General features: G+C 41.1%; 2 protein-coding genes across 5 annotated transcripts in view; one reads left to right on the forward strand and one right to left on the reverse strand.

The window, feature by feature from the left end:
* The window catches only part of TRIM55 (tripartite motif containing 55), a 42,799-nt gene extending 35,175 nt beyond the window's left edge, over nucleotides 1-7,624 (forward strand). For all 3 annotated transcript variants that reach the window (XM_047073736.1, XM_047073737.1, XM_047073738.1), the window contains one exon: nucleotides 7,502-7,624. In XM_047073736.1, coding sequence (XP_046929692.1) covers nucleotides 7,502-7,624 — 123 coding nt within the window. The remainder of the gene's footprint in view (nucleotides 1-7,501) is intronic.
* Nucleotides 7,625-9,355: 1,731 nt separating this feature from the next.
* CRH (corticotropin releasing hormone) overlaps nucleotides 9,356-26,960 on the reverse strand; it is a 128,535-nt gene continuing 110,930 nt past the window's right edge. For both annotated transcript variants that reach the window (XM_047073989.1, XM_047073988.1), the window contains exons 3-4: nucleotides 11,317-11,617; nucleotides 9,356-10,538 (exon numbers count right to left, since the gene is read on the reverse strand). In XM_047073989.1, the coding sequence (XP_046929945.1) occupies nucleotides 9,928-10,524 (597 nt within the window). In that variant the 5' untranslated portion in view covers nucleotides 10,525-10,538; nucleotides 11,317-11,617 and the 3' untranslated portion in view covers nucleotides 9,356-9,927. The remainder of the gene's footprint in view (nucleotides 10,539-11,316; nucleotides 11,618-26,960) is intronic.

Raw genomic sequence — 26,960 nt, forward strand, 5'->3', positions numbered from 1 at the left:
TGCTTTGACTGACCACTCTTGGCGCATGGGCACAGCCTCACGGGGCGGAGAGAGGACGTGTCTAGGCCTCCACTGCTTGCAGGACTGTGGCTGACCCTTGCAGTGACAGCACTCCAGTCCCTTAGTTGCACCCGTGCTACTGCTGGCTCTCAGTCTGACTTCCAAGGGTGGAGCTGGCCCCTCCCTTGAGTCTCACATGCTCAACAGCTCTAGCTTTGTTCTTTGGATTTGTAGTCATTTATATTAATAACCCTCAGCTCTCTCGTTAGAGTTACTTTGAGCAAGTTCCTCAACCTTCCTGAGCCTGAGATTTCTCATCCATAAATTGGGCATAATAATACTATCAACCTCCCATTGCTCTTGAAGACAGCCTGTTTGGCCTATTTATCTAACACAAGGCAGGAATTAATGATCTAACCAGCAGCTCTCTGTAATTCAGTTCTGTCAGAAAGAGTGAGAACATACACTCTATATTGAACACATAATTGGCAGGTCCATATCTGAGAAGAATGCTGGCTTTAAGTTTGTGCCAGGCTGTGATACCAATGTTTTAGCTTCTTCCTGCTCCCCACCCCATCCATTGACCTCATCAATGCCTAAACCATGTTTCAAAACACACCAAACAGTATACACCATGAATCTGACTCTGGGTTATGAAAAAGCGAGTGAGGTTAATTTCTTCTTGTTTCATAGGCCTGAGGAAATTACTCTGGTTTCTGGTCTTACCTCAGCAAAAAGGAAGCAGTTAGTGACAATGAAGCCCCCAAATCAATTCCCTCCCCCCATTTCTTTACTTAGTGTATACAGTGGCAGACTCCCAACAGCAACAAAAAAACGCTTTTCAGTGGGTGTTTTCTTTCTAACCTCTTTTCTTCTTCCTCTAGCACTCATGGAGAGTGTGCTATATTTACACAGCTCTGTGCTTCCTCATGTATCCCAGTTGCTCCATCACAAAGCAGAAATGTCTGTATTCCTGTGAAAGAAATGCCCACAATGGAAAACCTGCCCAGCAGAACTTCCAGGGCTTAGACCCTCAGCTGGGAATTACAGACCATGCCTCACTTATTCTTCAGACACTGCTGCCTGGCTCAGGCTTTTGGTTGCATTCTCTTTTCCAGGCTGGAATCCATAATGTTTAAGCTATCCAAGGGCCTGTGGTTCAGGAATGCTTTGTAGGGGGCAGGCCAGTGCTTGAGTTTAGTCTTTCTGAATAAGCACTCTAAGCATGACCTCAGCAATCCTATTCACACCTGTTTCTAGCATCTGGCTTTGAGCCTCTAACCTAGCCTAGCAGGTTCAGGGTAGAGACAGGGTGGTTGCCCATTCAGCAGCCTCAGGTCTAGTTTTACCCCTTCTATCCACATTCCTTTAAGGCAAATGAGTTTAATTATAAATGTGCAAGGGTCTTCTTGAATTGGCCAAGAAAGACTGGCATTTAACAGGTAGTAATAACCAGATCCTTCCGTCAGGTGGAATTTGTGATTGGCATTCATAGTGGCAGAGAGCAAATGGAGCCCAGTGTGGAGGCCTGGACACAAATGTCCTCACTGCCCCCAATATCATTTCAATGGCCTGGCATAGTGGCTCCCATGTCCACCACAGTTATCCCTCAGGATAAGACATGGACATTTCCATGCTATGTGTGGCAGGGGTGTACATTAAGCCATCATCATCCATTAATGTCTTAGCTGTAATTCAGTTTATCAGATAAATTACTATCACCTGGATAAGCTGAGGAACTGGAACACAGGCAGGTAAATGATAACGGATCAGGATCATGGGTGGAGTAGAGAATGATCATTTGGGGAAAGGCAGATGCTGGCACCTCATGGAACCCCTGGGAAGCTTAGAGGAGGCCTGAGGGCATTGGTTACTGGTCAAAGAGCTCACTCTTTTACTTTAGGTCAGCTAAAAAAATATTTTCCCTCCTAAACGTGGCTACCCAGACTTGTGCCAGAGTGAATATCAGGAAAGCATCTGTTTAGTTTTGTTCAGTCAGTGAATCATGTGGTGCAGGATGCATTTAGTAGAGGGGGCTGCTAGTATTGCCCCCACACCAAAATAAGAGCATGCTCACGAAACTGCACCCAGTTATATGTGCCCAAGGACACATCTGGCTTCAACTGAGCACTAAAGGCAGTTTCATGCTTTAATTGTCAAGAATCTTGCCAAAAGAAGCATGTTGGCTTAAAAAACAAATCATTACATTTAGCATAAAAATCAAGCCAAAGACCCCATTGATCATTTCTCTCTTTTCTTTGACACTTTCCTACTAAAAACTAGCCTACCCTTTGGTTAACAGCAACAAGCTTGTGTGCCCATAGAGACCAAAAAGGTAACATTAATGAAAAAGCAAGCCAGGTAAAAGAAAAATGTTAATAAAAGCATAAATACAAGCTATAGTTTGCTTTCCTCTTAATTCTGAGCATAGCAACAATAAATGAAAAATGGCCACCGAAACCAGCCTTGCAGCAGAGGAGGGAAAATGGAGTGGTGGGCATGATGGAAATCAGGAGATAGAGGGAGCATACCCAATTTATAGGGACAGGGCTGCTCAGCTCTCCATGTAGGTTCTGGATTGCTACATTTCTTCATCAAGAGAACGTGCAAATCCAGATTTTAATGTGAAGTCTCCTATTTTTTTTAATTTTTAATTTAAAACTCACATAACATGAAAATTACCATCCTAACCATTTGTAAGCATACAATTCAAGTGTTCAGTATATTCACATTGCTATGCAACCAATCTCCAGAATTTTTTCATCTTGCAAAACTTAAACTCTTGTACCCATTAAAAAACAACTCCCCATTGCCCCCCTTCCCCCAGCCCCTGGCAACCTCCATTCTACTTTCTGTTCTCACGAATTTGACTACTCTAGATACTTCTTATATTCTGTAAGTGGAATCACAAAGAATTTGTTGTTTTGTGACTGGCTTATTTCACTTAGCATAATGGCCTCAAGGTTCATCCATGTTGTACCATGTGTCAGAATTTCCTTCCTTTCAGCTGAATAATATTCTGTTATATGCAAATGCCACATTTTGTTTATCCATTCACCCACTGATGAACACATGGGTTGCTTCCTTCCACCTCTTGGCCATTGTGAATATTGCTTCTATGAACATAGGTGTGCAAATATCTGTGTGTCTCTGCTTTCAACTCTTTTGGGTGTGCACCCCAAAGTGGAAGAATTGCTGGATCATATGGTAATCCTATGTTTAATTTTTTGAGGGACTGTCACACTGTTTTCCACAGCAGCTGTACCATTTTACATTCCTACCAACAGTGCACAAGAGCTTCTATTTCTCTACATCCTTGCTCCTGATTTTTTAAATGTTTATTTATTTATTTTGAGAGAGAGAGAGAGAGAGAACGAACAAGCAGGGGAGGGACAGAGAGAGATAAGAGAGAGAATCCCAAGCAGGCTCTGTGCTGTCAGTGCATGGCCCGATATGGGACTTGAACTCACAAACTGTGAGATCATGACCTGAGCTGAAACCAAGAGTCAGATGCTTAATCGGCTGAGCCACCCAAGCACCCTTGGTCCTGATTTTTTAATGTTTGCAACTAATTGAAGTTTTTGTCAGAATACCACTCAGCCACACAGTTCAGACCAAGTAAACACTGTCCATAATCTGGAACTGTCCTGTGCACAAAGACAGATGTCTGCAAACCTCTGACAGAATGCATATTCCTTAATCCCCATCAACAAGAAATGATTCTAGATGACCTAACTTGTCAAGGATGATGCCAGCACATTATGCAGTTCTTGGTGGAAGAACCTCTCATCTATGACCCTACTCATCTATGGAGTAAAACCCTCATACTATAATCTGACATTAATTTTTTTTCTCTCACAAAACATTTGGTAGTAACAGGGAAAAAATTCAAGATTCTGTTTCTGAGTAGGTTGGGTTCATGAATATCCAGCATTCTTAATCAAATTCATCTAAGAAAAATAGTCTTTCCCTGAGCAAAGACTTCTCCTTCTATAGTCTTTTGTGGATCTTGACTAAATTGCATTTCATGGTTGAGACAGGGGAAAATGCTGCCTCCCTATTCCACTTCCTGCTTTTATGACTAAAACTCATCTCTCAAATTATCTGAAGCCCCATAGTGATATGGCCCAGTGTTAAATGATGCTTGTAAGTTGGGTCACCTCAGGAAAATGTGTAATATTTAGAAATAATATAAGACTAATAATCATTTCTTCATCTTTTTATACATCTCAAAGTAAACTGAAGTGCAGGACAAGATCAAAAGCAGAGGGAAGTTCAGTGCTTGTCATTTTCTGTCCTTTGTTTGGCTTCAAAGAACATCTATATTCCTAAGAAATAGCATTTCCTGTATGGAGGAGAACCAGCATTTGGAAAACTATTTAAAGGAATACACATATACAATTACATTTGAAGAAGGCTATAGGAAAAACGTCTGCTTATGATTTAATGGGCTGTACTTACAGAAAGAAGGTTTCTAAATCTTTAATTCATTCTTCCTTTAGGAAAGAGCCATATATAGTGTTAGGCCACTTGGAGATACACAACAGGGTCATAGGTAATCATGATTACAATATGCCACAGGAATTAAATCCTATAAATAATATCCAATTCTGAAAAGATGAGCATTGCAAATATAATTGTCTTTCCTTACTGAGGGTCACTGCTGCTGTGTATAGTTCCTCATAAGAAGTCCCAGGCAATTCCGCATGGTAGAGGAGGCTCTTTACTAATGTAAGAAAAAAGGAAGAAAGGAGGGAGGGAGGGAGGATGAGAGGAAGGAAGAAAGAAGGGGGGGGGAAGGAAGGAAGGAAGGAAGGAAACACATTTTTAAAGCCCTTAATATAAGTGAGGTATGTACAAAGTGCTTTGGGTGTATTTATTTATTCAGTACTTACGACAGCCTTGTGAGATAGGGTCTCATCTCTGTTTTACAAAAGAAAACACTAAGGGCTTAGAGAGGTTGACTGACTTGTCCAAGTCATACAGATAGGAAGTGGTTAGTCTGGGAATCAAAACCAGGCTAAACCTCTTGGCACAGAACTTTGCTGAGATGGTTGGTGGGTCCTTAAGTTTACATAAACAAGACCAAGGGGATGGTGTAATCATCTAAAAATACTCAGGATAAATCTCTGCTTTTGGCACCCACTCTGACACTGGCCTTTCTTCTCTGATAGGCATCATCTGTCCATATTGTTTAGAGGAAAATCTACTAACTGCATGAAAACATGGGGATGTAAAAGCAACAAACCAAACTACGTGATACCAAGTTTTGAAGGTTGTTAGGTAGTAACAGCTAGAACGGTTTAAATGGAAGATAGATTTTAATCTCAAGTACAGAAAAGTATAAAAATACATACAAATCCCAAAGCAGTACCAAATGGTTTGTTAGCTACCAGAAGTTTTGCGAAGATTATATCCCTCTACAGAAAATACCTTACCCAACTAGTTTTGCCCTTTAGATATTTCAGAACAGCTGTCATGGAAGATTCCTCTAGATTCAGGATTGCTTTCAAGGAAAAGAGGCTACAACATGAACACTGATGGTCTGTTTAGGCAAAATTCAGTATTCACACCTAAAGGATGCTTAGAAATCATCTGATCTTTTACAGAACAATTGATACGCCCAGATCATTTGGTTTGGGTTTTTGTTGTTGTTGTTGTTGTTGTTTATTGGTTTTGTTTTAGTTTGGTATGGGCTTTTTGTTTTTAGGATTAGAGTAAGGTGACTACGGTAGGGAAGAGAAGAGTTTGAGGTACATAAATAGGCACAGAATTCTGTCTGGATGTTGTTTTTTCCACATCAACTTGAAGGACACTGAGGTATCTAACCTATTACCAACAGAATCTAATAACATAATAGCAGCCTTTGTTCAATAGTCCAATTTCGTTTGACGTGTCAACTATTCCTTCATGGAAAACTACATGCATAAGTTTTATTCTACTGTATCTAATATGATTTCATGGCCCTTTTAAACTTTCTTTTTTAAAAAAAAATGTTTATTTATTTTTGAGAGAGAGAGAGCAGGGAAGGGACAGAGAGTGGGGGGAGGGGAGGACAGAGGATCTGAAGCAGGCTCTGTACTAATAGCACAGAGTCCCATGTGGAGCTTGAACTCAGGAACCTTGAGATCCTGACCTGAGCCAAAGTTGGACACTTAACTGACTGAGCCACCCAGGCACCCCGGCCCTTTGAAACTTTCTATTGACGAACAACATGGCAGTGGGAAGGATAATCTCAAGGACCTGGGACAAATTTATTAAACTTGAAACCCTACCCCCAAACTTATATTTAGGGTAAAATCTGGGAAGGTGTAGGAAAAATACTCATTTTTCACTCAAAACCATTTTAAGTGGCAACAAAACACTATACTTACCAAAGTTCTGCTTTGTCATGCCAGCTAGTGTCCATTCATGTAGCAGCTTCACAAAATCACTCAGGGCTTCAGAGTTGAATGCATGTGCCTACCTCATTGCTTTGAAATCAGTGGCATTCTAACCCAGTGGGATAATTTTACCAGTGAAGTCATCAGAATATATTAGCCCATCTTCAGTAGTTCTCGGAAGAACTGTGTTTGTCAGAGTACTTTTAAATGTATGGAGTTTGAGTTTATACATCACATTGCATTTCAGCAAGACTGCTTTATAATTGTCCCCCATTTCATTGTTATTTTTTAAGCTTAAAACAACAGAAATAAATTTCACTTACACGGTTAGATTGATCAGTTACTTCAAAAATCACAGCTGTATCTGTCTGGTATCTATAAAAGATAGGTACCTTTTAAAGAGATGGCTATATAAAAAATAAAATTTTATGTTATTAGATTTTATTACCTAGAGAAAAAAAGTCCTTTCATTCATGATTTGCTCAAAACTAAGTCTGCAGCATTGCAAAAATTATACTATTTACATATGTAATATACAGCACTGTATAAATTTAAGGTATAAATAATTTGACTTACATATATTATGAAATGATTACCACCAAAAGTTTAGTTAACATCCATCATCTCATAGAGGTGCCAAAAAGAAAAAAAATGTTTTTTTCCTTTGTGGTTTTTTTTCCCTTGTGAGGAGAACTCTTAGGATCTACTCTCTTAACAACTTTCAAATATGTCATACAGCAGTATTAACTATAGCCATCATGTTGTATGCTGCAGACATTTCTAAATCCAAATTCCTATTAGTTCAATGCCACTTGTACCTCAGTAAATTATGTATAAGTGAACTTCAAAAAAAAAAAAAGAATAGCCTGGACTCTTTCCCAAGAACTTCCCTCCACTGCATGCATTATTGCTGCCCCTTTTTGGATCATGAGCGTGAATTACTTTCAGGACTCTTGGCCATAGCCAAGAGGGCCTGAGCTTGCTTTCTATCCCTAATAATAATTATGCCCTGTATAATAATTATTATTATTATCCTTTCTCCTAAGTAGAAAAGTGACTGGACGAACCCAAAAGGACTAGGCTCTTCTTCCTCTGATTCAGATTTTCTTCTATTGCAGACTGGATTTGAGGACCCTCCCCTCCAGGTACAGGCTGCAGCTTCGGGGAGTGGGAATGGAGCTGATTCTGAGCCAGCTCGCCACGTCTTCTCCTTTTCCTGGTTGAACTCCCTGAATGAATGATGTTCATTCCAACTGTTGCCCTCTGTCTGCCTGGCTGAGATGCACACCAGCAGCAGGGAACCTAGATGAAATTAATACAATGCAGGTGATGAAAGGGACCTCTGAACAGGATTTCTGCAAAAAACCAAACCAAAACAAAACAAAAACCTCTTTAATTCCAGATGACTTTCCAGAGGGAAAACAATTTTGAAAAACATAGTTGCTGAAAGCATTGGAAAAAAGAAACTTGATCTTATGAAAATCTTTTATTGTGTGGGAAACATTATAAAGAGTATGTAGGTGTGATATGTGTGCGTGTGTCTGTAACAAGTGGCAAGTGTTGAAAAAGTATACACTACACTCTTGTCTCTAATAGGCATTGGCTTTTGTTATTATATCATAGTAGCTCATATTCTTTCTTCTTTAACCGTGCAGTTGGTCAGTGAAATTCAGTGTTAATTCAGAAGTGACTGATTTATCAATATATGGACAAAAGGTAAATCATTGACCAAAGATATGAAACATTTTACAAAGGTTTCCTCATTTCCATAACAGATGTCACTCATATATCCAGAAATGTTCTTTAACTCTGGTGATATTTCCATAGTCCAGAAGGCTGAAGGCCTGGGACATTTCTTGTGACATTTTTCTAATCTTAGTTAGATGTGCAGATATCAAGCAATTAAATTGAAAAAGAATTTCCATCAGCAATTGTCTACTTTCCTTATGTATCTACTGAGGCACCAACCTGGTGAACTATAGAATAACTGCATGTATTTAAATATATGTACACATACAATACACATATAAAATACATGTATATTTAAACCATGCTTTATTTGTCCCACCATGATGCCTCTTTCAAAACATAAGTATAACTTTATTCTGTATGAACTCTTAAATAAATGCTGTTTTTAACAACTTAGTCTTATAATGACTTATTCAGTGTTTCATGTTATCTTATTAATACATCAGTCAAGTGTATTTAAGGGGTCCCACGGGAAGAAGCATCTACAGACATCCAAATTAATTTTGAAGTATTAAACATTCAATTGAATTTCTGTAAGTTGTAACTCAACTACCAAAGATAAGTGCATTATAAAACTAATTGGCTGCACCTGTTCCATTTTAGAAATGCTAGAGATAATTTGTATCCTTAAGAATTAAACTAAGATTGGTATAGACATAAATGAGAAGCGCACTTGTGAAGTTATTCAAGTCAAAATACTTTTTATATAAAAAGTTTCCCAAGTGCCATTTCACAGCATTATATTTAAATGTAGAAACTATTGAGTTTCTCCTATTAGAAGTAGGCACTGGCAAATAGCATAGAAGAAGTATATTTTATGGTGCTAATGTAGTAGCTTCATAAAGTGAGACTTTCTCATACCAAAAAAAAAAAAAAAAAGGCAGCATGTTGGCCCTAGAGTTTGGAGGAATGCCCTGCCTCAACATTTCTCTTTTCCTTTCCTCCTTCCCTGCCCTTTCCAATTATTTAACATCTTATAGTTAATCAGGGTTAAATGTTATTTCTATTATGAATTGATCTACCATTCATAGAACTACCAAGTCTTAGAGCTGGAAGCAACTTCCCAAATTATTTAACTTAACCTCAGAGGAGTAACCTGAGGTACACAGATGAGTCCAAGGCGACTGCAGTATCTGTGTAAGCCACTTGACATATGTTTGTATTTTTAGTAGGAAATTAATGCAAAGAGTTTTCAGCACTTCTTGTGCTGCTGTCAGGTCGAAGGAAGCCAGGGGCTGGAAGTTTTACTCCTATGAATACTGAAAAGGAAAAATAAAGTCATGATTACCTTTGCAGCTTTTATTAAAAATATAAATGTTCGACATTCTCTTACACAACCAAATTGACCAATGATTGGTAAGATGTTTTTATTACTGAAACGTTTACAAGGGAAGGTTGATTCAAAGAGCTTACAGATTTTGTTTCACCTATCCAAGAGAATGACACTCTCTTTGGCTCAGACCACAACAAAATAAATTGAGTGACTTCTGCCTGCTTCAAAACATTTCATTCTGGGTCCATACTTTCTAAACACCATTAAAGACACCTGGAAATGGAAACTAAAAGTAGACAATACAAATAACATTTTGCTGCTGTTACTGTGTGTGAATACACTTTGTGCATGCTAATTAAGGAGTATAGGCTCTCTTGCTATACATCGTCTAGGCTTCAAGCTATAAAAAAAAAAATAAACAAATGGTATCAGAGCAACGCTATGGTACAGAATACTGTATTTGATTTTTTTATTATTTTTTTGCGTGCTAAATACTGCATCCTTTCGGCCAAACGCACAGTTTTATTTCCCAATAATCTCCATCAGTTTCCTGTTGCTGTGAGCTTGCTGCGCTAACTGCTCAGCCCTGGCCATTTCCAAGACTTCTCGGAGGAGGTGGAAGGTGAGATCCAGCGAGATGGGAGGTTCCTCGGATCGCCTCTGCCTCTCGAGTGTCTCCTGGCGGCTGCCGAGGGCGTTCTCGGCTCCGTGCTCAGCCGGACCTGCGGGGCTGTCGAGCGGGAGCGGGCGCCGGGGCAGCGGCAGCTGCTGCAGCAACGCTCGGAAAAAGTTGGCGGCCGCTTCGTCCGGTGAAAGGTGGCTGCCGCTGCCGCCAGAGACAGGTGAAGAGGCGGGCAAGAGGGGAGCAGCGGGGCTCTTGTTGAGGTTACCCAGGCGGAGGAAATATTCCTCTCCCATGCGGAGCAGGATGGGCCGAGCCTGTGGCTGTTGGGGCTGCTGGGGCTGCGGCGGCAGCTGGGAGAAATCCAGGGGCTGGGGCTGCTGAGGGGCCTGCCGGGCGCGCGGGATGGGTCCCCGGCTGAGGAGGGCCCTGCATGGCGGGCAGGGCAGGAAAGCCACCAGCAGGACGCCCGCGGACAAGAGAAGCGGCAGCCGCATGTTAGGGGCGCTCGCTGCGGCACAGAGGTGGGCGGAGAGCGGAATGAGAGAAGGGAAGAGAGAAAGAAAGAGTTGGTCAGAGTTGAGCTCAAACGGAAGGTGCGCTTGGGGGTCTTCCTACACTTACACCCGTGGACCTGCCTTAGGCGTTCGGGCAGTCACTGTCCGCGGTGCTGAAGCGCCCGAACTGGGACTTCTAGAGTTGGGGGGCGGGGCGGGGCAGGAAAGGGGACGCCTACAAGGCTCAGCACCAAAACTCAGCCCCACGCCAGGCTGGAGTGACCCTTCTCCTTCTGAGACCCTCGAAGGGTCTCTGAGTCCCCTTTCTAACGATCCCCAAAACTGATTCCCCGAGCTCTCGAGAAGATCTACAAATTTCGTATCTCACCCGCTGTAAATACCCGCCCGCCTTCCGGATGTTTAGCGTTGTCCTCCCAAATGAGAACTGCCTCCTCCTCCTCCTCCTCCTCCTCCTCCTCCTCCTCCTCCTTCTCCTCTTTCTCTATCCTAGCCCTGAAGTCCTTCTCTCAGGGGTCGGGATCGATGGCGGGGGAGGTGGGGGCTCGTCTACACCGCCAGTGACGAGTAACTGGCAGTTTGAAAAACGATTAGCAACCGTCTAACTTTGCTTTTGACACATCCCAGTTACTATCAGAATCTTGAGGCACAGTCAGCAAATACACGCACACACTCAACATTCGGCCCCACCGGGACACCTGGCTCGGCCTCGCACACCGTGGCAGCCCAGGCAATGCAAAGTTGGAGGCACATTTCCGTCTAGGCGCTCCCTACCTTCTGAGGTGCTTCTGCAGGTTAGTGGGGCGCTGCCGCCTCTCTGCAGAGGAAAGTCTCCGGGGCTTTTTCAAGGGTTTTCTTCTCTTCTCCTTTCTGTCTTCACTCTCTTTTTCTTCTCTTCTCCTTCTCTCCAGTCTCTCAACCGATTTGGGCTCTGAGTTTCTCCACACCAGAGCCTGGAGTGGGATTTTATAGCGTCGACCCTCTTCAGAAACCACGCAGCATTTGCCTAATAAGCTGACGCTCTCTTGACAGCTCGATTGCGTGCTGCCTCTGCTCCTGCATAAATCATAGGGCCCTGCCAGAGAACGAGGGGCAGAGTTTTGCTATCTCAACACTGAATCTCACATCCAATTATATCAACAGATATTTATCGCCTCCTTGGTGACGTCAACGAGCCCTAAAATGGAAGGGCTTCTTATGACTTGTCCATTGACAAAAATTCTTGAATGAGATTTCCCAAGTATGAAAATATACTGACCTCTTACTATGAAAGGTGAAATTTAGGGTCAGAAAAGAGACATCGAATGAGAGGGGAAGGGAAGAGTATGGGACAGGAGGTCTATCAATGCAGAGTCCTGTGGGGAAAGCAGCAAGCAGTTACAGGGGATCTGGATCCCGCTTTTTTCTCTCCCCGACTTCTCTGACCAGTTGTCTCTGGAAACACCTCAGCATCTAAACATATCCTTTTGCTAGAGACAAACTGTCCCATCACCTTTCTGCCTGGTTAAGGATGATGAACAAGGAGATGGAAGTGCAAGGACATCCAGCTTTTAAGCTTCTACCTGCGTTTTCTTCCCAAGAGTAAATAAAGGAATTGTGAGTTTGCAGAAGCAAGACCAAAAAGTCTCTTGAAACAAGACTCAAGTCTTTTAAATGATTGGCAGGAGCTGCTTCCATGATGAAGGGGCCCAAAACAGGGTCAGTTGGGGATGCAGCAAGATTTTAAATTCCCCCAGAACCTCACTGCTCCTCCTTTGTCTCTGTCAGAATCCAAAATTAATTGTTGATTTTTCTGTTCCCAAATTAGAGAGAGAAAGGACAAGCCAAAGGTGCATGAGTTACACAATCTTCATTTGGTCTACTTGATGAAAACCCAATGAGAGAAGAATCCATTCTAACTTCCTGTTCTATATTGGGAGAGGCGTAAACTGCCTGATAACAAGGCTGAATTCATCATTTGCATATTTTCACTGATGAATACTGAGTCTGTAAAAAGGTAATCTCATTCATTTTACTTCTAAATACTATCAACATCCATTATGGTATCCATATCAGGACACCCAGGTGTGTGTTTGGTTTTTTTTAATCATTTCTTTTTCCAAATTTAAACGTGCTCCGTGGAAGCCTGATAAGTAAATAAATGTTCCCTGCACTAACACAAAATGGAATGATAAGTCTGTAAAACCATACTCAAATTCCACATTAAATTGACACTATCATATAAGTGGGAGGCAATTACCTCTAATTTTGCCATTCAAAATGCAATTCCAAACTCTGGTGTCTATGATTTAATTCAGCTTATAGATAACCATCAGAGTTGTTTATCAGAAATCTCCCATTGCTCATTTCTGGTTAGCTCTGCTGCTTCCTTCGTAGCTACATGACAAATGATGCAATACATATTTCAACTCCTATTTTGGGTCTATACTAATTCACAACTGCTCTTAGAAACAAAAGGAAGGTAGAAAGAGAAATGATGGCAGTTTCCAGAGAATTCAGCCCATAGTTGCTCATTGTGCTATGGAATGTACTTTTATACGGAATGTACATAAGAGAACAAAAAAATGTGTCTTCTAGGAAAGATGCAGATTGTTAAAAGAAAATCAGAATTATAGAAAATGGGTGAGCTTCTATAGGAAAGCAGTGTTTTATGTTGGTAGGGGGCATACAGAACCTTGGTTTTTGTTATTGTGGGCTTCCCCCGCCCCTTTGAATGGATATTGACTTTTTTGCTTACTTTCCTTTATGACCCCTTCACTGTCCCCATTGGCAGAATCAGCTTAGATATCAATCTGGAGTTGAAAGTAGATTTGGAAGAAATTGTTCAGGTAAATGGATTCAGAAGAAGAACTAGGAAAAGGATAAGAGCATGAATTTAGCTGGGGAGGCCTGAGAGCTCCCTCCAGAGAAGACACATGTTTTGGACTCTAAACCCATACCCCTTAAGACCTCTCTCCTTTGGGCCATATGGAGGATGTTGTTTTATTATAGCTCCCTCATCACTGTTGAATCCTTGCTGTGAGATTTTCCTGAAGTAGGTAGTTGGTAGAGGACAAAGTGGCTCTGAATAGGGGTGACGACAAAAGGTCTGGATCCCAGAGGAGTAGGAACTGTGCACAGTAGCCTTTACTCTCCACAATTTATCCAAAAGTTAGATCTCATCAAATCACTGAACATTTACATTAGAAATGACTTGAAGAGATCATTTGGTTTATTTTTTTTCCTTTTTAAATCTTTTATTTTTTTAATATGAAATCTATTGTCAAATTGGTTTCCATACAACACCCAGTGCTCATCCCAACAGGTGCCCTCCTCAATGCCCATCACCCACTTTCCCCTCCCTCCCACCCCCCCATCAACCCTCAGTTTATTCTCAGTTTTTAAGAGAGATCATTTGTTTAAATGAGAACGAGAGAAGTTAAGTGACTTAACTGGTTAATGGTACAGTCAGAATCAGAACCCAGTTCTTTGGACTAGCAGACTGTACTATTTCCATAATATAACAATACCCTTTGGAAACCCGCCCCCCTTTCTAGCAGAGACACAGAAACAAACAGAAGTAAGAAGATGAAGTTAGATAAAGTGACGCATTTATACACCATTCCTACCCTTTCCTTATATTAATAAATCTCCTAAGGAATGAGAACACAGGAGATTTTCTGTAAGTGCTGATGCCCCTGGAATGTGATTTTATATTAAAATTTTTTTAATGTTTATTTATTTCTGAGACAGAGAGAGACAGAGCATGAGTGGGGGAGGGGCAGAGAGAGAGGGAGACACAGAATCCGAAACAGGCTCCAGGCTCTGAGCTGTCAGCACAGAGCCCGACTCGGGGCTCAAACTCACAAACCGTGAGATCATGACCTGAGCCGAAGTTAGTCACTCAACTGACTGAGCCACCCAGGCGCCCTAACCTGGAACATGATTTTATTTTTTTATTTTTAAAAAAAATTTTTTTTAACATTTATTCATCCCTGAAAGGCAGAGAGAGACAGAGCGCGAATGGGGGAGGGGCAGAGAGAGAGGGAGACACAGAAACAGAAGCAGGCTCTAGGCTCCGAGCTATCAGCACAGAGCCCGACGCGGGGCTCGAACTCACGGACCGCGATATCACCACCCGAGCCGAAGTTGGCTACTTAACCGACTGAGCCACCCAGGCGCCCCTGGAACCTGATTTTAAATCTCTGGGTGCACACACTGCAATTTACCTTTCAGCTGAATCTTGTAGTTATAACATGAGGTTTTTATATATATTGCCAACTTAAGATACATTAATTTGATTTTCCACCTTAGTTCATGTTGGAGAAAAAAGATCTTTGGATAAAATATCGTTATGTGGTTCTCAAAGTAATGATATACACGTGCGACTGAAGACATAATGTAAGGCAAAGGACGTATATGTGCAGTACACTTAATGTCCAAGTCCATAAAAATTACCACTGACAGATTTGATTTTACATGTAGGAATAACTTCTTGAAAGTAGTCACGGAAAACTAATCTAAATGCTTTTAGAACCCAGAAACACAACCCAAGGAACATGGGCATAAAAACAAGGATTACTTTACATTTTAAACCACATTTTTTCAATAAAAACATACTATAGGGTATAGTTAAATTTTTAGAGGCATGACACAGTAGCCCAGTAAACAAAGAAGTATCAGAAATAATAGGTCACTGCTTGGCTTATTCCTGTCATCTGCATCTCCTTGCACTTTTGAGTATCCCAATATGTGCTTCTGTTAGCAAAATGCAAACAAAGTCTCTAAGTTTGCTAACTGGAATATTTGTTGAAACGAATCTACCATCTCCAGTGACAGCCTTTAGAAATGCCTAAGGTGGGGCGCCTGGGTGGCGCAGTCGGTTGAGCGTCCGACTTCAGCCAGGTCACAATCTCGCGGTCCGTGAGTTGGAGCCCCGCGTCCGGCTCTGAGCTGATGGCTCGGAGCCTGGAGCCTGTTTCCGATTCTGTGTCTCCCTCTCTCTCTGCCCCTCCCCCGTTCATGCTCTGTCTCTCTCTGTCCCAAAAATAAATAAACGTTGGAAAAAAAAAAAAAAAAAGAAAGAAATGCCTAAGGTAGACAGATGTTTTGGCACCTGTAATTGTGCTTCAGATAGATTAGTAACTGCCTTCGGCTTCCATAGGCAGTACTAGGGAACGGATCTCCAAGCACAAATATGTAACTGCCTCACCGGTAACAATAACTTTTATTATCAAAGCCATTCATCCACTTAGCAGAAAACTTGGAAAAAATCATAAACGTATAAAGAAGAATACAAAATTCCTCAGATTCCAGAATCTAAATATAATCTCAGTTAATGTTTTACTGTTTCCCTTGAGAATTTTTCCTGAGCACATGCATTTATGTAACTGAGATAACAATATGTTCCTATCTTTGAATCTCTGCTTTTAAAAAAACAAAAACAAAACAAATCTCTCTCACTTAAAACTTAAAAGAAGTTGGCTGAAGCAATCTTTTCCATGTTCCTAGATTAGGTTTAGGACTTGTGCTCAATGCTCTCCTAACATCATGATTGTCTTCCATCCATAAAGCTCACATTTTATTTTATTTTTTTATTTATTTTTGAGAGAGAGACAGAGCACAAGAGGGGGAGGGGCAGAGAGAGAGAGGGAGACACAGAATATGAAGCAGGCTCCAGGCTCTGAGCTGTCAGCACAGACCCCGACGTGGGACTCGAACTCATGAAACATGAGATCATGACCTCAGCTTAATTCAGTCGCTTAACCAACTGAGGCACCCAGGTGCACCATAAAGCTCACATTTTCAAATCGTTACTTGTACAATATGTATCTTTCTTGCTGGACTATAAGCTGTGTGGCAGAGACTTGAGTATTATAAACTTCCATATTCATTACTCCCAGCCCCTAGCATAGTGCTGAAACGTATAGCTGATAATCAATAAACCTTCTAAATGGATGAACTATATAGAAAACTTGTTGAATGAATGTACAGAAAATGACCTATAAGCCTATCATCAAGAAATAACTAGATGAACATTTTATAACTAAAATTTTATATTTATTTTTTTCATTTAAAATATCTCAGACATGTTTCTGTATCTAAATGATACCCATTTTATTGACTACAAGGAGATGTACCACAATTTCTATTCATTCCTCATTGTAGATCACCATCCTAATGACCTGCTTTTTAATTTTTCATCTACATCTGACCCTTGTACCTTTAAGTACATCCACAGAATCACTTCCTGATACTTCAAATATAAACAACATCTCTTAACCCTCCAGACTGTAAATGAGAATATTAGTATCACTTCAGCTTTTCACATAGCTTTCTGCACCTTGATCTACCAGGCTTTCTCATCTGTAGATTGTCCATGTTAATACTTTTATAATCATTAAGTCTTCCGTATTTTTACTATAGATTGATCTAAAAGTTAAAAAGCAATACAGTTTGTAATTATTGACTGTGTAAAAATTGTGCACTGAATAAAAAAGTCATAGGGGCGCCTGGGTGGCGCAGTCGGTTAAGCGTCCGACTTCAGCCAGGTCATGATCTCGCGGTCCGGGAGTTGGAGCCCCGCGTCAGGCTCTGGGCGGATGGCTCGGAGCCTGGAGCCTGTTTCCGATTCTGTGTCTCCCTCTCTCTCTGCCCCTCCCCCGTTCATGCTCTGTCTCTCTCTGTCCCAAAAATAAATAAAAACGTTGAAAAAAAAATTTAAAAAAAAAGTCATAGACTTTGATTACATTTCCTTGCCTTTGTTTTATAATACCAAATCACCTTTTTTTTATATTCAGTCTGATTTTTCCTAGAATTACTAGAATTTCCTAGAATTACTGACTTAATTTTGTTCCCATTTTTCTTTTAGATTCTCAATCATGACAAATCTGTTCCCTGTGTTTTATCATCCAATGTTGCTGATGAGAAATCCAATGTCATTCTGATTCTCATTTCTTTATAGGACCCTTTTCCCTCTCTCATTCTTACTTGAAGACTTTAGTATTTTGTCTTTGTCGTTGATGTTCTGAAATTTCACAATGCTATTGGGTCTTTCTTTACTTATCCATTTTAATTTGGAGATTCTTGCTCTTCAAGTGTAGGAAAATTTCTTGCATTACTAACTTCTATGATAATTTCCTCCACTTTCTGCTCTTTCTTTCTGGGACTTCATTTTTTTTTTTTTTTTTTTTTGAGGGAGAGAGAGAGACAGAGAGACAGAGGCAGAGAGACAGAGACAGAGAGACAGAGAGAACACAAGCAGGGGAGAGGCAGAGAGATGGAGACAGAATCTGAAGCAGGCTCCAGGCTCTGAGCTGCCAGCACAGAGCCTGACTTGGGGCTCAAACCCACCAACTGCAATATCATGACCTGAGCCTAAGTCAGACGCTCAACCGACTGAGCCACCCAGGCACCCCTCTTTCTGGGACTTCTATTATAAGATGTTCCCCCTCTGCTGGCCCTCTATGTTTATTATATTCTCTCCTTTTAGGGCTCTTTCTTTTGTGTTCTACTTTCTGGGAGGGCCTTAAATATCCTACGGTTCTTCAATTAAATTTATTTTACAACATATATTCAACTTCCAGGCTTTTTATTCTTTCTCCATCCTTTGTTCATAGCTCTTATTTTTGCTGTGTAATTTAACTGTTTCTCAAATTTCTTTAAGAGTATTAAGTAAGAAACATTAACCTTCTTTCCCTGAATTATCTGTTCCATCCACGGTCATTTTTAAAAATGTATTTTCTTGGTTTCTCTATTTTATGTTGGAGACTATCCTTAAATCTCTTAAGGTAAACTATGTATAAATGGTGGTGCTCTCATATTTAAGAATTTGGTGATACAGGGGCGCCTGGATGGCTCAGTCAGTTGAGCGACCAACTTCGGCTCAGGTCATGATCTCATAGCTTCTGAGTTCAAGCCCCCCATTGGGCTCTGTGCTGACAACTCAGAGCCTGAAATCTGCTTCGGATTCTGTGTTTCCCTCTCTCTCTGCCCCTCCCCTGCTCATGCTCTGTCTCTCTCTCTCAAAAATAATAAATAAACATTAAAAAAGATTTTTAAGGGGTGTCTGGATGGCTCAGTCAGTTGAGCACCGATATTGGCTCAGATCGTGATCTCACAGCTTGTGAGTTCAAGCCCCCCAATGGGCTCTGTGTTGACAGCCTGGAGCCTGCTTCGGGTTTTGTGTCTCCCTCTTTCTCTGCCCCTTCCCTACTCATGCTCTGTCTCTCTCTTTCTCTCAAAAATAAACATTAAATTAAAAAAAAATTTTTAAATAATTAGGTGATACAAAGCTTACTGGGAACTCTCTGTGAAGAACAAGGATCTTGTCACCAAGCAGCCTACCTCTTAGGGTGATCAGATAGTGAAATAGTCACCCATCAGTGTCAAATTACAGAGAACTTTTATCTGGAGCTATTCAATTTCAGTTAAGGAAAATACATGTATTAGTCTGTTAGAGTTGCCAACACGAAGTGCCACAGACTGGGTGGTTGAAACAAACAAAAAATGTTATTTTCTCGTGTCTCTGGAGGCTATAAGTCCAAGATTAAGGTGTCAGCAGGGTCAATTTCTTCTGAGGTTCATTTCCTTGTCTTGCAGATGGCAATCTTCTCCCTGTGCCTTCGCATGGTCTTTCCTCTGTGCACATCTCTCTTAATCTCATCTTCTTATAAGGACTGGGGTCATACTGGACCCCATACAACCTCATTTTACCTTAAGTACCTCTTTAAAGGCCCTATCTCCAAATACAGTCATGTTCTGAGGTACTGACTTTAAGATAGGAATGTTGGGGGGATGCAATTTGGCCAATAATAACATACTTTGCAAATGTTTCTTTTCTTTTTGCCTAACAGGTAGATGTTTGAATGTTCAACATTCTCCACAAGGGATGAGAAAGGTTGCTAGAGGGCTTGATTCTTCCAAATATAGACCTTCAAGTATCCTCCCTATTTTGACCCCTTTTCTCTTTCTTGCCTTTGGTGATACTTGGAATTTCTAAGTCCTGAGCCCCTCCTTGGTTCTGTAGGTGGGATCCTTCCTCAGCTGCCTGTTCCTTTGTGTGCCTCTGCAGTAGCTTCCTTACCTTCTTCCTCAGACATCACTCCCATCTTCTGTGTTCTCCTTCCTCAGCTACCCCCTTTGCAGACCCTTCATCCTCTCTGCTCCACTTATCTCAGAAGTTTGTTAAGCCCTCTTACCTGCATATAGTCCTCATCCTAGTCTATCATTTTGGGTTTATACTATCACTTTGATGGAATCTCAGAGGGAGGGGAGGTAAACACACATGTGTTTTGGAAAGACTTCTCTGAACACAGTGTTGGAGAGTAGATTGGAGGGGCATGGAGGCAGACAAATGAGTTATGGTCTTCAGGTCATTAACACTGGGTCTCTGTAGCATGAACATCACATGCCAGTGATGACAGGAGCTGTACAAGACAACGGCAGGGTCTCCCGTGAGTGCTCCAGGAGCCTGGGACACTACCTGTGGGCAGCTACACTCCTGTTTGGGGGTTTATAGGGGCAGGGCTTCCTTTCAGTTCCCCATCAGTCAATAATTCTCTCAGCATCCAGGAATCATGGTGTGCTTCATCTCCTTTCCTCAGAAGATGGCAAGGATTTTGTTACACGTCCCTTTATTTTTCCGAAAGTTAGGAAGTTACCCTGGAGAGATGACTCAGAGCAACAGAAAAGGGGCACGTTTCTGCTTCTCTAACAAGGCCTTGTGTTGACAGACAGGACTGACCTTTCTATTTACATCATAATACATCGAATTTTCTGTTTTAGGCTCCAGATAATGGATGGAGGGCAGTGAGAAGATGCGTGTGAACTTTCTGTCACGAAGGGCAATTTGCAGGAACTAATCATCTTACAATGGTTGGTCATAAGAAAGAAATCCATCAACCAAGCATCCTGCATAGGTATTTATATTCATGAACATCTCTTGACTCTAACGAAAGATTTCTCAAAGAACTCTCCTAGGAATTTACTGGTGTTCCATAGGGAAAGACGGAGGAGGGGGATGTAAAGAAAGGTTAAACACATTTTTTAATGCAGGATTTTCTAGTATTTAAAAATTTTTCTGCAGTGTAAATCAAGTCTTCAGTGTTTCCCAGACTTATTTGACCACAAAGCAAGTTTATTGTGGCACTAGTTGGGAGATACAATAACTCAAGGCATTTTATGTGGAGTCCAGCTACACTTTCTTTGGCATCCATATTAAAGTCCATGATTAGAGCTACTGAGTCATTATTTTCTACCACTCCTGGAAGAAACTTTAAAGATAACTTTTTTTTTTTTTTTTTTACCCTTGAAGAGAGGGTTTCAGGGTATGGGGAAATGCCATTTCCAATGCTTCTCAGGATTACCTGCCCTGGGAAGGGTCACCTGGGAAAGAGCTGTAGAGCTCTCTCTCACCACCCATAAATGGTCAAGTACACTTCCTGGTGAGAAGAAGGACTTGGTCTCTACAGTAATTTAGCCCAGTCAAAATCTGTGGGCCTACCTTGCAAAGGAGGAACTTCTTTGAGTGTGAAAAGGCATTAGTGTCCTAGACAAAACTGATTGTAATGGGTGATACTGGGTTTTTCACAAAAAAAAATTCAGTCACTCAAGAAGTAGTAGGCAGTGAGGACCATAAGGATGGACAGAGATGACAAGTAGCCAACCTTTAGCAGCTGTGGATTTCAAAGATGCTGTTTCTCATTGTGGGTGTAGACCTTTTTTGAACTTTGCTGCAAGCTCTTTTCATCTCCAAGGCTTCCATCATCCATTTGTGGGAAATGTGATGCTAGCTTTCATTATGAGAGCTACAGTTATTTTTCTTATGTGTATGTGCTTGTTCATCTGTGTTCTAGTTCTTTTTGAAATTACTTCCCACCTTATAGCCCGTAACTCCTAGTACACTACTTACATGTGGTGTTTGCTTGGTTGTTAGATTGACTATGTCCTACTTAAGAGGACATTAATTCAAGGTGGTCTCACAACTGTGAGTCAACAAACTCTTGAAAGGATGGCTATATGAAACCTGTGTATGGGAAAGAAAGGATCTGTCTCATTTGCCACAGTCACTGTTCTCTTTTCCATGAATTTTAGAAGTGATCTGAGCAATAGTGTTCCCAGGATAATGAAAAAGATTTTAATGGCCTCAAGCGGCGGTGAAGTTTAATGCTCCTCTTATTCATATAAAGTTAAATATAGATACATACTTGAGCCTCACCTCATTTTCCAATTTGTTTTCCTTGTAGTTTAAGTCTCAATAGCTGTAAAGTTCTGTCTTGTGCTAATGTACTCTTCGCAGCAACAACAATAATTGCAATAAAGGGATTTTTCAAATTTGAATGGGGAAATACAATTATATAATCTGATAGATTTCTTCTGTAAAAAGAGTTACTCAGCTTTTTGAGGCAGAACCATATCAGATTCCTGTTTATAATGGAATCTGTTCTCTTTACTTGGAGATTTCCCTAAGAACAACAAAACTCTTCAAAGCAGCCTTGCAAATAGAACACCTGGCTCCGTGCTCCTGTGGGGATATACCCTAGAGTTCTGTACGGCAGTTGTCAGATTACCTCAATACAGTTTTGACTCTATTATTTCCTAGGGGGGTGACCTTGGGCAAGTTATTTAAATTTCCAAAACTTATTTCCTTATTTGTCAAGCCAATATAAAACGTAACTTTCTTTATTTGCCCCTCTTAGGGTTATGGAATTAAATGAGAGTGAATTCAGGGCCTAAAACAGAAGAAGCAGTCAATAAACATTAGTTATTGCTGTTGTGGGCTAATGATGTGGTTACTGTTACTGCTGAAGGCAGTGATTCTATTTAATCTCAGCTCCTCAGAGCCTAGCATTAGCTCAGTATTTACTAGGCTTATGTTTATTAATGAAATAAAATAAATGTAATCACTGAGATGTTCTTTTTCTAATACTGGAGGTTTTTCAGCCACCCAGATGATTTAGAAAAAGAAAATTTGGGGGGGGGTGGGTGCGCCTGGGTGGCTCAGTCGGTTAAGCGTCCCACTTTGGCTCAGATCATGATCTCACGTTTCGGTTCGTGGGTTCGAGTGCTGACAAAGCCTGGAGCCTGCTTCAGATTCTGTGTCTCCCTCCCTTTCTGCCCCTCCCCTGCTCACCCTCTGTCTCTCCCTGTCTCTCAAAAATAAATAAACTTGAAAAAATTCTTTTAAAAAGAAAAAAAATTTTAATCAACAATTTTTGTTTTTTAAGAGCAGTTTTAGGTTTACAGAAAGAAGTGAGCAGGAAGTACAAGGAACTCCCATGTACTCTCTCCCTCCACCTAAGTTTTCCCCCATTACTACTAATATCTTGCACTGGGATGCTACATTTGTTACAACTGATGTGCCAATAATGTTGATACATTATTACTAATTACATTATTACTAATTACATTACTATTACATTATTACTAATGTAAAGCTACAGTTTACGTTAAGGTTCACTCTTTGTGTTGTATATTCTGTGAGTTTTGACAAATGTATAATGTCATGTATCCACCATGACAGCGTCACACAGAGTCATTTCACAGCCCTAAACATCCCTTATGCACCACCTATTCATGCCTTCCTCCCTCCCCCTCTACCTCCAACCCCTGATCGCTTTACTGCCCTTATGCTTTGCCTGTTCCAGAATGACATATAGTTGCAATCACACAGTCTGCAGCCTTTTCAAACTGACTTCTTTCACTATGCATTTCAGGTTCCTCCTTGTCTTCTCAAAGATACACTTTTACTTCAGAATAGCATAATTTTGAGCTGGGAAATATCTGTTTGGCTGATGTCACTCTATTTGGTAAATGTCTGCTCACTTAAGGATTATTTCTGTGTTGAAACTTCTATTCTTAACTTAATCATTTATCCATTTAACTGAAACTAGGTGTACTCAAGGGGGAATTTTACATTATAAGGAGGGGTTAAAGACAACAATAAAATTCCTAATAAAAAATAAAATACAAGAATATAAACATCCCTTTTCTATACTAAGATCAGTGAGTCCTTCACTTCCCAGTGGGAGCTCCATTGCCCCACAGGCTGCTACAGACCTGCCAGGTTCTCCAAATTTGACCTGGATGGCCACTTCCATCAAGGTAGCTGAGAGTCCATTTTTTTCTCCACACCCTAAATGTTCTTGGATGACCTTACTATTGTTCATTCTTAGTTTCTGCTCTAAGGTTAGGCAATAAAAAATAATCATTCATCACAATTTTTAAAAATCTTCTTTTATTCATCTGTTTTCCTGCCTCAATCCCCAGATGACCCCTCCACCCCCTTCTTCAGCCAGAGGGAGGCAGTGGGGACAGCAGAGGTGCAGCTGCCTTCACATCTTCCCAGGAGGCCAGCCCTAGACTAGCAGGCCTCTTCCAAATATCATTTCTTTAATAATTGCATGTTCATCCTGTTCCATCAAATATTCTGAGATACAGTTTCTTGTGCACCCCTTCAGCTTCCTCTTACCTCCACAATGTTTACACCTTTCAAGCACTTATAAACAGTATGTCTCTCCCCACTGGTCTAAATTTAGAAAATGCATAAATATATTTATTTGGCTCCTTCAGTGGCTTTCTTAAAAGCCACCTTCCTGGGTGCTTGAACTTTCCGTAGGGCTTTTTGTGGGGGAAGATGGCAAAGAGTAGGCTTTTCACCAAACCTCCTGAAGCTACGTCATTTAGATTTCCGTAAAAGAGCTGTCATTTTCCTCCTGCTCCTATTTCTGTGTCTAATCGTGGGGGAGGCTCTTGATCTTGAAGCAGAGTGCCACTGAGATGTCCATTCCCATATACACAGGTGGCCTCCTTGATATAGGGCCAGGGTGGTGAGACTGGTTGGATGGGGTTGGGAGCACCAAGAAGGGGATGGCTCAAAGAAGGGCCCTTGTGTCTATCCTAGTCTCAATCACATCCCCAAAATAATGGCAGGGCCCCTGAAGCCATGTCAGTTCTCTTCAACACTGAGCACCTTCAGTGGGTCATGAATAAACATAAGAATAAACATAAACAGTGGCTGAAAACTGGGGCTTTGAGATTTTAATGAAATATAAAAATGTCAACCCATGTTTGTATCTGTTGGGATTTTATCAGAAATCTTCTGTGGGTGGATGGGTACTATGAAAGGAGCTGAGCAGGTTCTCAGAAACTAGCCACTGAGACTTCTCATCTGGACCTTTGAGACACTGCAGCTCCTTCCCTTTTGGTCAAGGAAAGTGTCTCCTTTTTATGCTTCTTCTAGAAGTCTCTACCTTCCTTATCTCTAATCTTCATTGGAACCTTGTTAAAAAGTAGATGTTATTATACAGAGTCCGTAGATGAAGAAACAGAGGCTCAGAATGGGCAAGTAAGTTGGCTGGTGTCTCCCACCTAATATATGAAGGCATGCTGGGATCCCCAAAGAGTTTCTCTGTTCTTTCCTCCCCTTTCTTATTCAGGCCTCCCAGGAGCTCTAGGGAGGGTTGAGGTAGGACACATGGTTTTGAAGGAACAGGCCCCATATTTACCCCATGCTCCTGGTTTGTCTCTTTCTTTGGCACTAACCACAAGGTGTGATTATGAGGAATATCACTGCCTGTGTTCATTACACTCAAAAGAACAGTAACTAAAACATCTGGGCTCAATGGGAACATCCTTGGAAACTTACCTAGGTATTATCCATAGTTATTTGCTGTTTGCTCTTGTTTTTGCTTCCTTAATTTTAATCCTCACACCTCTTCTATATAAACCATGCTGAACATCCCATTCCATCCACCCTTTGCTGTCATCCCCAGGAGCAAGGGGGACAATCTACTAAAAAAAAAAATGTGTTTATCCAGATCTTCAAAATAGATTACAACCTCCCATCTGTCTGGACCTTGAAAACATTTATATCATTTCTCATTCTATAATGGCTGTTATGTTGATGTTTATGCTTCACACCAGTTTCTAAATTAATATTTGCTATATGGAGGCTTGCTAATTAATATGTACCTCTCCTGAAATTTCAAATCAGCTATTTGAAATGGGAGGAAGGCAGAAAGCAACTTGCAAATTCTGTGCATAATGAAGTGAGGAACAAGCTCACATAATGAAGACAAACAATTATACAACATTTGCATGATTCTTTTTTCTTACAACATGAGATAAGACACACGGAGCTGATTAGCATGCTGCCTTTGCCGTGAGTCTTGCTTCTTATTTCCCCACCATTTGGTAGAATTTTTAAAGCCAAGAGCAGATCACACTGTTTTGTGAAAGTTTTCTTATATTATTCTGTCAGGCAGGGACTGTCAGGCAACCAAGATCACCTTGCCAAATTCACTCTGACATAAGTGACTGTCCCTGGGGGTGTGTCCCTCAGCTGACAAACATATGCCCAGAGGAAGACCCCAATTCAGGTTCTAACCACTGAACTCAACTGGCCAAAGAGTACTGAAAATAATTCTTTCTAGTCCCCAAAATATTTACTGAGCTTCTACTATGTCTTAGCCCCCATACTACATGCTGGAGAGAAAAATGAACAAGTAAAATCCCCACTGCCCTTGAAGTAGTCACTGCTCATCAAGGAAGACGTGTTAACAACAATTATGGTAAGTGGGGTCTGTAAGTACAAAGAAGGGAGTCTACTCTGACAGTGGGGAGGAGGAAGGTTTGGGAAGAGCTCCACAGAAGGAAACTGATTCAGGCAAGCTGGGGATTCATCCAAGGTGCTTGAGAGGCTGTTGTGCAGCATGGTTAAGAGCCCACCTTCTTGAACTCAAATCTAAGCTCTGTAACTTACTAGCTGAGTGACTGGGTCGGTCACATAAATTTTCTATACCTCAGTTTCTTCGTCTGTAAAATGGGGATAAAAATGGACTTACCCCATAGAATTACTGCTGTGAGGATTAAATGAGTTCTATACAAAGTCCTTAGTATGGCTTATGGAACACATTAAGTGCTGTGTGTTAGCTCTCATTATCTGAACTAGGGCAGGAGCTGGAGAGGGAAGTCAAAGCCTAAAGAAACGTTAAGTGCAAGTAAAGGCAGGATGTAGGGCAGAGGGAGAAACCCAAACAGATCTTATCATTTTGTCTTAGGCAATGGGGCAGATGGTGAACATAGCAGGAGAGCAGTTTGGGATAAGAAGATGACAAGATTTATTTGAAAAATACTGAGACTAAAGAGGCTGTGAAATATTCAGAAGAAAGATCTAACCAGCAATTGTAAATAGGAGTGTGAGCTCTAGAGAGAAGTCTGAACAAGCCTGGAGAACTGGAATCCTTAACAAGAGGTTGAAGCCAGGGCTTGGAATGGAGCAGGGTAAGAAGAGAAGCCAGGGAGGGAGCTCAGGACAGTCAAGATTTAAAGGGTAGCCAGAGATCATGGGGGAGACTGAGAAGGGGCAGTTCAAGAGTGAGAAGGAGAACCAGGAAAGAATGGTCTCAAGAGGCAGAAGGGAAGAGAGCTCTTGAAGG

The sequence above is a fragment of the Lynx rufus genome, unplaced genomic scaffold (genome assembly GCF_022079265.1).
Source record: "Lynx rufus isolate CCGP_SWC_20201006 ecotype Redwood Valley unplaced genomic scaffold, mLynRuf1.p SCAF_12, whole genome shotgun sequence".
NCBI classification, from domain to species: Eukaryota; Metazoa; Chordata; class Mammalia; order Carnivora; family Felidae; genus Lynx; species Lynx rufus.